This window comes from Diabrotica virgifera, chromosome 6, assembly GCF_917563875.1.
Source record: "Diabrotica virgifera virgifera chromosome 6, PGI_DIABVI_V3a".
Taxonomy (NCBI): Eukaryota; Metazoa; Arthropoda; class Insecta; order Coleoptera; family Chrysomelidae; genus Diabrotica; species Diabrotica virgifera.
The window spans coordinates 145,611,389-145,624,637 of record NC_065448.1 but is presented as its reverse complement, the minus strand read 5'-3'; the positions used below and the strand labels follow the sequence as shown (position 1 = coordinate 145,624,637).

General features: G+C 35.2%; 2 protein-coding genes across 2 annotated transcripts in view; one reads left to right on the top strand and one right to left on the bottom strand.

The window, feature by feature from the left end:
- The window catches only part of LOC114338265 (colorectal mutant cancer protein), a 619,539-nt gene that overhangs the window by 5,525 nt on the left and 600,765 nt on the right, over positions 1 to 13,249 (top strand). The window contains exon 3 of the mRNA XM_050654064.1: positions 13 to 116. Coding sequence (XP_050510021.1) covers positions 13 to 116 — 104 coding nt within the window. The remainder of the gene's footprint in view (positions 1 to 12; positions 117 to 13,249) is intronic.
- Positions 113 to 1,117, bottom strand: LOC114338264 (mitochondrial import inner membrane translocase subunit Tim29). Its single transcript, XM_050654066.1, has one exon. The coding sequence runs from the start codon at positions 736 to 738 to the stop codon at positions 154 to 156; it is 585 nt and encodes a 194-aa protein (XP_050510023.1). The 5' UTR covers positions 739 to 1,117; the 3' UTR covers positions 113 to 153.

The window sequence follows — 13,249 nt, the reverse complement described above, 5'->3', positions numbered from 1 at the left end:
CCTCAATTTTAGGAAAACTAGACAGGTGGGAGTGGGATTCAGGTGCTAGGGATATGAGTCCTGTTACGAAAAATAAACTTAAATCATTAGACAATAATATGGAAGAAGAATATAAGGTAAGTTATTTTTTTTATTTCTAACACAATAAACAATTTAATAATTAATATCATAGTCCAACATTTTTCTTGATATTACCCACCAAGTGTTCAAGAAACCGATATCAAGTATTCTTTCTCCAAAACGTGTATATGGAACTTGCAAATACGAACAATTACTTTCATAATTATCACAATCTTCACTAAATTCATCAACCCATACAATAGACAATACACCTAAATTTATAAATCTTATGAGGTTTGCATTAAAGCATTTTTCTATATACTTTAAATGGTTTACGGAGTTTGGATTTGCTACCGAAGAATTTACCAGTGCTAACTGATTAGCGCTATCAATATATTTTGCTCTGAAGTTTCTTAAATCTGGATTATGTGTTCCACAGTAGGCTAGAAATGACAATCCCGATAAATACACGGCAGATTTTAGGGGCTTTTGTCTCATTTCACTTTTGAGGTTAAGAGCAACATCTCTGTAATCTCCTGCTAACAGTTTCCAGTATTTAATCCATTTTTCTAGTAGGGTTCCCTTTATTTTATTGTTGAATTTCACAGTTACACCTTTCCATTGATCTGTTGTAATTCCAATTGCATTAGAATAACTTTTACGCGAAAATTTCCACATTGTTTGTTTTTGAAGTTTGAGGTTATCTTAGTAATTAGTAATTTTTGTTTAGCACACTAAAAACATTTATAAATACTCATTTTTTATCCTATCACGTAAACTTGAGAAATTATGAACACATTTAAGATTTTAATTATACTTTTAGAAATTTATTTTACTTCAAAAAGAGGAGCACTGAATAACTTGATATAACCTGGACACAACTTTGACATTTCAAGTTCTTTTTTCTTTTACAAAAATTTACATAATTCTATTATTGATTAAACATTTAACTATTATTATTTTGATCACATTCTGTATTCTTTACAATTCCATAAAAAATGTATAAAAATGTTGTAAAATATAAATTTAATAATCCAATCCAATGGATTCCTCTAAAAAGTTAGAGATGTGACATATGACATATTCATGCAGTGTTCCCAAAGGAAAAAATAAAATCGGTAAAATGCTGTCAAAAATTCGTTAGATTGTGGAGCCAAATCGTTAGATATGGGCCCGGATTACGAACACTCGATACGAATCGTATCCGCCATGTTTTCCCATAAGGCGCTACGGTAAAATTAGCTATGTTCGCACAGTCCACGACTGGTTTTTGACACATGCGCATGCGCAGTTCCGTTTTCAAGCGCTTGAAAACGGAACTGCGCATGCGCTTCAGTCAGAAACCAATCATGGACTGTCTCCACGAACAAAGCTAATAATATTTAGTGATGCTGAAAATGAGAAGTTGGCATTGCTGGCTTGTTGACAACTTGACAAGTAACAGTAATGAAGTGGGAAAATACAAGATTACTCTGTTGCCAGATTTTCTTTTAGTGCATATTCGTTTTGTCATGTTCATTTCACGCTAGTAAAAATTGTTTGTGTCTTATTTCTTCTCAGATTTAGGAATAAGTAAAAATTTTTATCTGAATATAAAATTCGTTAGAATTTCAGTCCATTTCGTTAGATCGGTAGAAAAGGGGCGAAATCGTTAGATCTAACGAATTTTCGTTAGGTTTGGGAACACTGTATTCATGGTTGGAACAGTTACATATAACAGCGTAGTGAGCCTAGTAGATACCCACTGAAATGACCGAACTACCGAACATCCGAGATTTTTTATACAAATAATTAAAAAAAAATACCAAGTTTCTTGTAAAAGGTATATATTAAAATACCCTAAATAAGGGTCACAATACAAAACGTTTTCGGATTAAGGAATCCATCATCAGTGTTTAAAAGCCAAAATTTGCATGCCTGAGCCACCAAAATGTATAGGGTAAAAAGCCTTTAAATGTAAATAATAAAGTTATTTTACATATTTATATAAAATTCATCGGATGTTATAGATAAACCTGGATATTACCCAGGGCAACACAGGACTCTCCCCACGTGGTTGGAACTTTTTTTGGAGAAAACCTCACATATTGGATTTCAATGGCCAACTGAAATGGCCACAGTTGGCCATTGAAATCCAATATGTGAGGTTTTCTCCAAAAAAAGTTCCAACCACGTGGGGAGAGTCCTGTGTTGCCCTGGGTAACATCCAGGTTTATCTATAACATCCGATGAATTTTATATAAATATGTAAAATAACTTTATTATTTACATTTAAAGGCTTTTTACCCTATACATTTTGGTGGCTCAGGCATGCAAATTTTGGCTTTTAATCACTGATGATGGATTCCTTAATCCGAAAACGTTTTGTATTGTGACCCTTATTTAGGGTATTTTAATATATACCTTTTACAAGAAACTTGGTATTTTTGTGATTTATGGTATACAGCCAGCTACAGGAAGTTTATTTTCCTCGTGGATTTTTAAATAATTTTACCTTTAACGAAAAGTATAAAATTCTGAAAAGTTATTCTACGTAAGTTGGCGGCGCTGGCGTATGAAAAACTGTTAATATTTAATTTTACAAAAAGAAAAATTAGGGGAGGCATTAAAAATTCAGTATCGAAATTAACTTAAAATTTATGCTGAGGAAGATATGAACTACCCAGGGCCGCATTTTGGTCAATTGACGCCCTAGGGCTCTAGGCAATTCTCTAGTAGCCGCCCTTCAAACATGTACCATTTTTGCGAATATTTGCTTTTGCTGCCCTAGGCAACTGCCTATATTGCCTAATGGATAAAGCCGCCCTGGAACTACCGATTGCATGAGTTGGTTTTATTAAGAAAAAAGAATGTGTGTGTGTACTTTGTACGCACGTAAGAAGTTATACTTCTATTATATGATTTCTTAAAATATACTTTAAACAGTTTGTTTTAATTTTTTTTTTAAACACCAAACTAATTTTGTGCTTACCGCTTTCAAAAAAATAAAAAAAAAGTATAGGATTGCACTGGATTCGAACTCACGACCTCTCGATCTCTGGCCAAATTAGTCGAGGCATTAAAGCACAAAAAAAGGCCTTACTCTCGATTTTTGGCGCAGTAAGACGGATTTTAATGCAGTTTGGTGCGTTGGATTCGTGAGAATGTCAGGAAATTTTGTGAACTATTGTAATGAATAAGAAATCTGAAATTGCATTTGTGCATAAGAAAAATTCATTTCAAAAGTGCATTTTGAAATAGGCAATTATTATAAATTTGCAACCTGGTAAATAGTTGGGCAACATCCCGATTAATTATTTTAATTATTTTTAATTATTTTTAATCATTCATAAGTCCATATAATAATAGTCTAAGATGTCAATAACCATTAATAATAAACAAAAAAAATTTCCTTATGTGGGAATCGAACCAAGTACTAACAGGTCCGTAGCTAAATACACATATCGTTAATCTACTCAGACACTTGCTAGACAACGGCGATATTAGGTATAAATAAAACAAATTGGTAAGTAAAAATTGTAAAGAAAATACTTAAATGTATTATAAAATTAATATATTCCTAAATTTTAGAAGAAACATTCGTAAATAGGTATCATTAATATCTATTAATGTTACTAAATGAAATATAAATATTTTGACGTTTCACAATTTGACAATTCACTTTTAACTGCAGTGCCTTAAAATTTTTAAAGCACCGGTGTGCTTTAAAGTAGCATTTTTAACGCTCCTATGGAGTGCTATAAATTGCATTTTTAACACGTTTGTAGAAAAATATATTTAAAAACACTAATATATTCTTTCCACACCTTTTCTGGACTGATAAATACATAAATTAAAACATTTAGTAACGAACTCCATACTGCCTGTGTGCGCATGCGCGCAGATTAATAAAATTTCACCCTCAATGAAATCGCGCCTAAAGAAGTATAACTTCAAAAAGGCAGTATAACTATTAACTAACCTTTGTTGTTTCTCTTCCCACAAATTTTAAAAACCATACATAACCAAACCGTCAACCGTCCACACCACAGCTGTGCTACAGCTGCCATATTGAATAATTTTTGACATGTCATTTGAACATCCAATCAGAACAAAGTTATAATGTGCATGCGCCCGGATCGTAGGTTTTAACATATAAAAATTCACCCTCATATCTCGCGTAAAGAAGTATAACTTCAAAAAGTACATTCTTGAGCGCCTCCAATTTGCTTAAGATGCAACGTGTATTATACATTGGGCCACCAAATTTTGTAACTTTGGTCATTTGGTAAAAATAATTAAGTAAATTTTATTTTAATAATTAGCTGGACATATTTTAAGTTATTTATACAGTTGATATACATAGTATCAATCTCGATGCACGTCATTATCTACGTCAGAGATCTAAATTGACATTGTTGCCAAATTACAAAAAAAATCCTGAATTCATTTTAAATTAAATATATTACAAAATAATTGCAGAAGTTGATTATACAACAAAACAAATTAATATATTAAAATATTGAGAGGAAATTGTCAGGACCACGGACCAAAAATCTTTGAAGTGCCGTCCCTGACACGTGTATTATTTTGCAGCTGCTCGGACCGATATTGATTTGCATTGATTGCTTTTGATAGATTTTCCTGATCTTCGTCTTCATTAAGTGCCGTCTCCCAATCGTAGGTTGGATATCATCATCATTATATATTATCTTTACTCTATCTACCGCTGCTCTGAAGATTTCTATGAAACTACCTTTAAACCAGTCCTTTAAATGTTTTAACCATACACTCTCTTGATATACTCCTTCCTCCTCTTACCTTTAAACCTATTCTTTGCCCACTTTTCACAATACTTCCGTAGATGGTGTCTGTTCTCTTTTGTGTCCATACTATTCTAAGCATCCTTCTGTAACACCACATTTCAAATGATCTATGTGCTCTTGCTTCTGATTCTTTCGTGATCTGGCGGAGCTCTTTTTACGCCGGTTTTGCTTCTAGGCAACTGCAACAAAAAAGAAACATTTTTACTACTTGTTATCTATCCACGTACAAGAAAGTGCATACCTTAATCTAGTTAAACACTAGGATGCCAATACTTCTGATGAAGTTGATTAGCCTCCTAGGTGACTTGCTTCGTAGGTCTGAGGGCGCTAGGGTGACCTTTTCTAGGAATTTTAGTCGTTTGATTTGCTAATTTTTTTGAGATGATATCTCATAGGGCAGTGACCAGTGAGAAGGTCAGTGACTATTTTAATATATTTTTTACTCATTTCGAGAAGGCGGCTTTGTTGCAGTAAGCTTTAGCCTACACTTTTATGAGCCTTTTTGCTTGCGTTTTAGTGGAGTTATAGCGATACGCTTTAATTACTATTTTTGCTAATTTTAATTTTAATATTTTTTCTCAAAAACGAAACAACGTTAGTCATTCGAAATGCACATTCAAATACAAATGTTAGAGAGACATGGCTTTACCCTGTCACCATCTGTTTTCTCACCCACATAAATTAGTTACCATATCAGACCATTATGTCAACAACTCACTTAATGCATTCGAGATTGTTTTCTTAAAACTGCAAAAGTATACTCCAGACCTAGTGATTTATTGACATCTGGTCAGAGGAAAAGGAACACAAACATATTATCGTTTGTGGTTTTTTTCTTTAGTAACAACTCATCAGGCAAACGCATCCGACCACACCCAACGCTCTCACTACCCTTCTTCCGAGTGTCTTAATCGAAACACATTTTTGTACAACAATAAAATAAATATTTACCGTTCGTTTTATTACATTCATTTCAATTAATTCCAGCAACACACCTACCGGAATATTGGTGACCCCGCGAGTATTTAAACCGCCGCGAAAATTTAAAAAGTTAGTGTTAATAATATTATACTTTTGCCGGTTTTAAATACAGTGAACATCGACAATGACGACCAGTGCCAACAATAGTGTTTCAGATCGGATTGCAGTGGCCATCGGGAAATTGACAGCCGAATTAGCTGACATGAAAATCCAGCTAGCTAGCTTGACGCAGGCTCAAGCACAAGCTAACACATACCGTCGAAACCGCAGCAACTCAAGAGGCAGACCTTATCCTAGAGACAGGAGCTACAGCAGGAAACGTAATAGTGACATTTGTTGGTACCACTACCGTTTTGGTGACCAGGCTCAAAAGTGCTCTCCTCCGTGCAAGCATCAGGGAAACGTCGCTGGCTGTCGGTAAATGCGGCATCCGATCGAAGCCCAGTCTCGCCGCCTTTACGTAACAGACTATGATACAAAAAAACAGTTTTTAATCGACACCGGAGCCGATCTGTGCGTTTTCCCGCGAAAATATGTACGGGGTGCACGCGAAAAGACTTCGTACGAACTATACGCGGCCAATGACACTAAAATCGCGACATACGGTTATGTGAACTTGACATTAAACATCGGACTACGGCGTGATTTTACGTGGCGATTCGTAGTGGCGGACATTTCAAAGCCTATCATTGGAGCTGATTTTCTTTCCCATTTCGCTCTCCTAGTGGACATTGCTAACCAGTGCTTAGTAGACAGTACGACAACCCTTCGAACAAAGGGACTCGTTAAAGAGTGTTTCGACGGCAGCGTAAAGACTATTGCGGAAGTGTCGCGTTACCATGAACTGCTGCTTCGATTTCCGGAAATTACGCGACCCGCCGGTATCGTGAAAGACATTCAGCATCAAACCAAGCACCACATCGATACAACACCAGGTCCACCTGTTTTTTCGAAACCGCGACGATTAGCACCTGACAAGCTGCAATGGGCTAAAAAAGAGTTCGAAAATCTTTTACGACTGGGCATCATAAGACCATCAAAAAGTAACTGGTCTACTCCACTGCACATGGTCCCGAAGAAAGGTGAGGAATGGAGACCCTGCGGAGATTATCGACGTCTAAACCAAAAAACAGTTCCAAATCGATATCCAATTCCGCACATCGAAGATTTCGGTCAGGCGCTAGCTGGTAAGACAATTTTCTCTACAATAGATTTAGTGAGAGCATACAACCAGATACCAGTAGCCACCGAAGACATACCAAAAACCGCCGTTACCACACCATTTGGGCTGTACGAATACTTATATATGCCTTTTGGTTTACGAAACGCAGGACAGACATTCCAGCGTTTCATAGACGAGATTTTACGTGGTCTAGACTTCGCCTACGCCTACATCGATGACATTCTCATTGCATCAGAATCCGAAGAGCAGCATATGTCGCATTTGGAAGAGATTTTCAAAAGGCTCAAGCAGTTTGGCGTTGTGATAAATCCAGCGAAGTGTCAATTCGGCAAAAACGAGATTACCTTTTTGGAATACACAGTATCAGACGGAGGACTCACACCTCCACAAGAAAAAGTAGCAGCTGTACAAAATTTCACTCAGCCAAAAACAGTGAAAGACCTACGCAGATTTCTAGGTATGTTAAACTTCTACCGAAGGTTCATACCCAATGCAGCTGAGCTACAAGCACCACTACATGATGCCCTAAAAGGTAATGTCAAAGGAAAAGCACCAATCGAATGGACACCACAGCGAATCCAAGCCTTTGACGACTGCAAAAACAGTTTAGCTAACGCTGCTTTACTGAGCCACCCTGTAAACGATGTTGATATCTCCATCACTTGTGACGCTCCGATTTTTGTGCGGGAGCTGTACAAAACAAAAAACGGATACGGGTATGAAACCTTTAGCTTTCTTTTCTAAGAAATTCTCACCTAGCGAAAAGAAATATAGTGCATACGACAGAGAACTATTAGCTAATCTAGCCATAAACACTTCAGACATATGATCGAAGGCAAGGACATAACGGTATACACAGACCAGAAACCAATCACCTTCGCCTTTACTCAGAAGCTAGATAAATGTAGTCCTAGACAGTTTAGATATTTAGACTATATAGGACAGTTTTGCACCAACATTCAGCACATTTCTGGATTAACAAATATTGTGGCAGACGCACTATCTCGAGTCGACAGCATCAAGAAAGATATCGACATCACTGACTTAGCTCTCGCACAAGAAACTGATCCAGAACTGCAAACTTTTTTAAGTGAGAAAACATCTCTTCAAATGAAGAAATTACGCTTTTCCGAATAAAACGTGAGTTTATACTGCGACATATCAACATCTACAGTCAGACCATTTGTACCGAAACCACTTCGAATGGCAATTTTTCGCACCATGCATAACCTAGCACATCCCGGAATCAACAGTTCTGTGAAGATGATCACACAGCGATATGTTTGGCCATCCATTAAATCAGATGTGAGGAAATGGACTCGAGCGTGTCTACAGTGCCAAAAATCGAAAATATCGCGCCACATTGTTTCACCTACTGGAAATTTTCTACCACCTTCCAGCCGATTCGAACACGTCCACATAGACATTATAGTGATACTGTCTAACATGCGTTGACCGTTTCACACTTTGGCCAGAAGCTTTCCCGATGCCTAATCAAGAAGCAGACACAGTAGCCAGAACATTTTTTTCTGGTTGGATAGCTCGTTTCGGCACTCCCAAGCGCATCACAACAGATCAAGGCCGACAATTCGAATCGCATCTCTTCAAATCAATATGCAAATTAACTGGAACTACCCATTTAAGGACAACCGCCTATCATCCGCAAGCAAATGGTATGGTAGAAAGGTTTCATCGACAGTTAAAAGCAGCAATTCGATGTCATGAAAACATCCGATGGACCGAAAGCCTACCTTCAGTGTTACTGGGCATACGGGCAGCGTGGAGAGAAGATTTAGGTACTTCAGCCGCCGAACTCGTATACGGAGAACCATTGTGTTTGCCAGGTGAACTATTGTTTTCGTCACAAAGAAACACCGACGACAATGCTCACATTTATTTAAAAACGCTTCGAAACCATTTCGAAAACCTCCGTCCTACGCAACCGTCGCATCATGGATCCAAAAGTACCTTCATTTTCAAAGACATGAAAACCACCTCTCACGTTTTCATCCGCCGTGATACAATCAAAAGCAGCTTAGAAAACCCATATCACGGTCCTTTTCCAGTTGTTAAGCGAGGTGACAAGACTGTTGTCGTCCGGGTAAATGGAAAAGAATCAACAATTTCCATAGTCAGATTGAAACCAGCTTACCAGCTTCACGAAAGTACCCATCACGAAACAGAAAAAAGGACAATATCCAGCAAAACAAACAGACCGGGGAGAAGAGCAAGATTTACCGGAAGCTACCAAGAAAATGTCAGTTCACAGTGTATTAAGTGATTTTTCGTTCTCCTCGTATAAACTTTGCGTTCTTTATTTTTTTCTATTTTCAATTTTCATTATAATTTGTATATATTATGTATTATCTATCGTCTTAGTCTCTCGGAGGGGGGTGTATAGCGATACGCTTTAATTACTATTTTTGCTAATTTTAATTTTAATATTTTTTCTCAAAAACGAAACAACGTTAGTCATTCGAAATGCACATTCAAATACAAATGTTAGAGAGACATGGCTTTACCCTGTCACCATCTGTTTTCTCACCCACATAAATTAGTTACCATATCAGACCATTATGTCAACAACTCACTTAATGCATTCGAGATTTTTTTTTTCTTTTTTTTTTTGAAAAATGGCTTTGGCAGAGCCAATTAGCCAGACTTGTTTCTGATTGATTGCAGATTCATAGTCAAAAATTTCTTATAACATAAGTACATTCTACAATTTTATTTTTATAGATACATTGGTACATTGTGTAGCTTTTTTTATTTTGTTTTTTTTTTAATTATTTTACTGTGTTTTTTTAATATATATTGTTTTCTTAAAACTGCAAAAGTATACTCCAGATCTAGTGATTTATTGACATCTGGTCAGAGGAAAAGGAACACAAACATATTATCGTTTGTGGTTTTTTTCTTTAGTGACAACTCAGCAGGCAAACGCATCGGACCACACCCAACGCTCTCACTACCCTTCTTCCGAGTGTCTTAAGCGAAACACATTTTTGTACAACAATAAAATAAATATTTACCGTCCGTTTTATTATATTCATTTCAATTAATTTCAGCAACGCATCTACCGGAATAGAGTCACTGAAGGTTTTCACCTCCGATTTCGTTGAACCTTCATATATTTTCATGAAAATTGGTGAGTAGTTAGAAGATGCTTCAAGGAACAAAGGTGACATGATGCCAACTTGCGCTTTTACCCTGGGGGTGGATGCCACCCCTTCTCGGGGATGAAATTTTTATTATTAAAAATAATACCAGAAATCGATAGAGGGGCAACTTCTAAGCAAAATTTGTTATATAAAGTTATTAACATAAATCAATACTTTTTGAGCTATTAAATATCAAAGATTTTATTTTTTCTTAAAAAAATGCATGTTTTTCACGTATTACACAAAAACTATAACCTTTTGTAAAAAAGCTATTATTACCAAAATTAAAAATAATAAAGAATTTAATACACTCCCCACTTAAAGAACTAAACTAGTGTTATTTCAAAGTGAGTTATGGGTAATTGAATGTATATTTTTTTTCGACAAGTACTCAAATCTAAGTATTCAAGCTTACATTACGGGAAAACGATGCATTTTATATAATATACTTGTTAAGCACTTGTCAAAGTACTTCGGAATACCTATCAAATGAGCTCCAGTAGAAGTTAATAGCATCAAAATTAAGCAAGTTATGATGAAAATAAGATAACCCTCTCGATTTTTTTAGGAAAAAGTGAAAAATATAACATACGCCATTTCCACAAAAATTAAAATTTGTAGTAATCCTCACAACAATTTCTTTAGGTTAACATAGTTAATAATTTCAACAATTTTGACCGGTTTAGAATGCATATTTTTGAAAAAAAAAAGATATAATTTAAAAAAATTAGAATTTTTAAAATTATCGTACTTTTCATTTTCTTTTGATAATAGCTCCAAAAATACTCAATATACGTAAAAAATCATATATAACTAAATTTTAGTTTTTTCTGTTCCAAATACAATATCCATTTTACTATTTCCGTAGAGTAAAAAATAAACGAGATAGAAACATTTAATATTTCAATGTTGCTGCGAGAACCATGTAACCGGGGCCATTTAACCTTTTATTTAAAAAAAAAGTAAGAGGTTTAAAAACTAATTTTGACGTTTTTTAATAGCTCTTGGAATCAACTTTTAATTAGTTTTTAGATGAACCCTATATTCTAAAAATTAACGGAGTTATTTACAAAAAAAAAACAATAACATTTTTTGGAAAATTTTTTAAAAGGTACATTTTGAAACATTTTTGGTGCATAAATTTTAATGCTATCAACTTGTTCAAGGGCTTATTTGATAGATATCTCTATGAACTTTGACAAATGTTTAATATCTTTATGTTATAAAATGCACCATTATGCAAAGAATGCAAAGAAATATACATTCAATTACCTATAACTCACTTTTAGTTAACATTGAAAGGTTTTTCTAGTAAGCAGTTTATTTGATTTTTTATTAGCCTCAATTTTGATAATTATAACTTTTTTGCAAAAACTTATAGTTTTTGAGTTATTTATGAAAAATCGGTTAAAAACATACATTTTTGTTGGCACCATGTCAACTTTGTTCCTTGAGATATCCTCTAACCACTCACCAATTTTCATGCAAATCGATGGAGGTTCAAGGAAATCGGAGGTAACAGCTCATATCCACCTTCCGTGACTGCACTATTTGTCCTGGTGTGTTAGACCAGTATAGTTGCAGTTGATTAAGTTCCGAGGTCCGGAGTTCCTCTCTGATGTGGCTTTTTGATATTTCACAGAAGGGTTCTGGACATTGGAATGGGGTATTAGCCTATTTTTTTCAAATACCTGGTGAAAGCCGTCGATAAATGCTTAGACCAGGTATATAAAAGTTAATTTTATTCTTGCAATCCGTCGTCATATGCTTTAACTATACAGGGTGTCCAGAAACTCTACCGACAAACGAAGACAGGAGATTCCTTAGATAAATTTAAGACATTTTAACCCAATTCTTCTAGTCCGAAAATGCTTCCTAAAGGAAAGCGTCCACAGACCCGCATCGTACGCATCGGACGCATCGTACGCAACGGATTTTAGTTTGCCTTGTACAGAAACTTATGTAGCCGCGTCCACTGATCCGCATCGTACGGATCGCATTATCGATTGTCAAACTAAAATCCGTTGCGTACGATGCGTACGATGCGGGTCTGTGGACGCTTGCCTTAAGGGAGCTACAGCTCTTTGAAGATGGCGTCTTGTAATTAGTTTTTCTTAAATAACTCCAGAACGCTTTTATTTAGAAAAATGAAAATTGGTACGTATATTTATCTTCCAGAGATAAATCGATTACATTTATTGTGAACTTCTAGTACCGGTCATAGGCGTCCGTTTTGGGTAGGGCAACGGTTATTTTATCGCATAACTTTTATGTCTTTAACTTTTAAGCATTTTTGTCACTGGATTATTAAATTATGAGGTATGCTAGTAATAAAAGGTACTCTTGCTTTAAGTCGGTATAACACACCGTTTTCTAGAAAAGTCGATATGAACATTTTTCGTTTTTTGAATTTCCAAAAAAATTTCAAAAAAAAACCCTTTGGAAAAACGAAAACTAGTACGTTTATTTTTATTCCAGAGATGAATCGATTTCATTAATTGCGAATTTCTAGTACCGGTCATATGCGTCCGTTTTGGGTAGGTCAAGGGTTATTTTATCGCATAACTTTTTTGTCTTTAATTTTTAAGAATTTTTGACTTTGGGTAATTAAATTATGAGGTATTCTAGTACTAAAAGTTACTCTTGGTATAAGTTGGTAAAATACACCGTTTTTTTTGAAATTTTTTTCATTTTTTTTTAATTCAAAAAACCAAAAATTTTCAAATCGATTTTTCTAGAAAACGGTGTGTCCTACCGACTTAACTCAAGAGTACCTTTTAGTACTAGAATATCTCACAATATAATAATCCAGTATCAAAAATGCTTAAAAGTTAAAGACAAAAAAGTTATGCGATAAAATAACCGTTGCCCTACCCAAAACGGACGCCTATGACCGGTACTAGAAATTCATAATGGATGAAATCGAATTATCTCTGGAAGTTAAAAATGCTTAACAATTTTTGTTTTTCTAAATTGAAGCGTTCTGGAGGTATTTAAGAAAAACTAATTACAAGACACCATCTTCAAAGAGCTCCCTTAGAAAGCATTTGAGGACTAGA

Bases quoted from the DNA above. Each gene is read 5' to 3' on its own strand.
- LOC114338264 (XM_050654066.1), bottom strand. From the start codon at position 738: ATGTGGAAATTTTCGCGTAAAAGTTATTCTAATGCAATTGGAATTACA.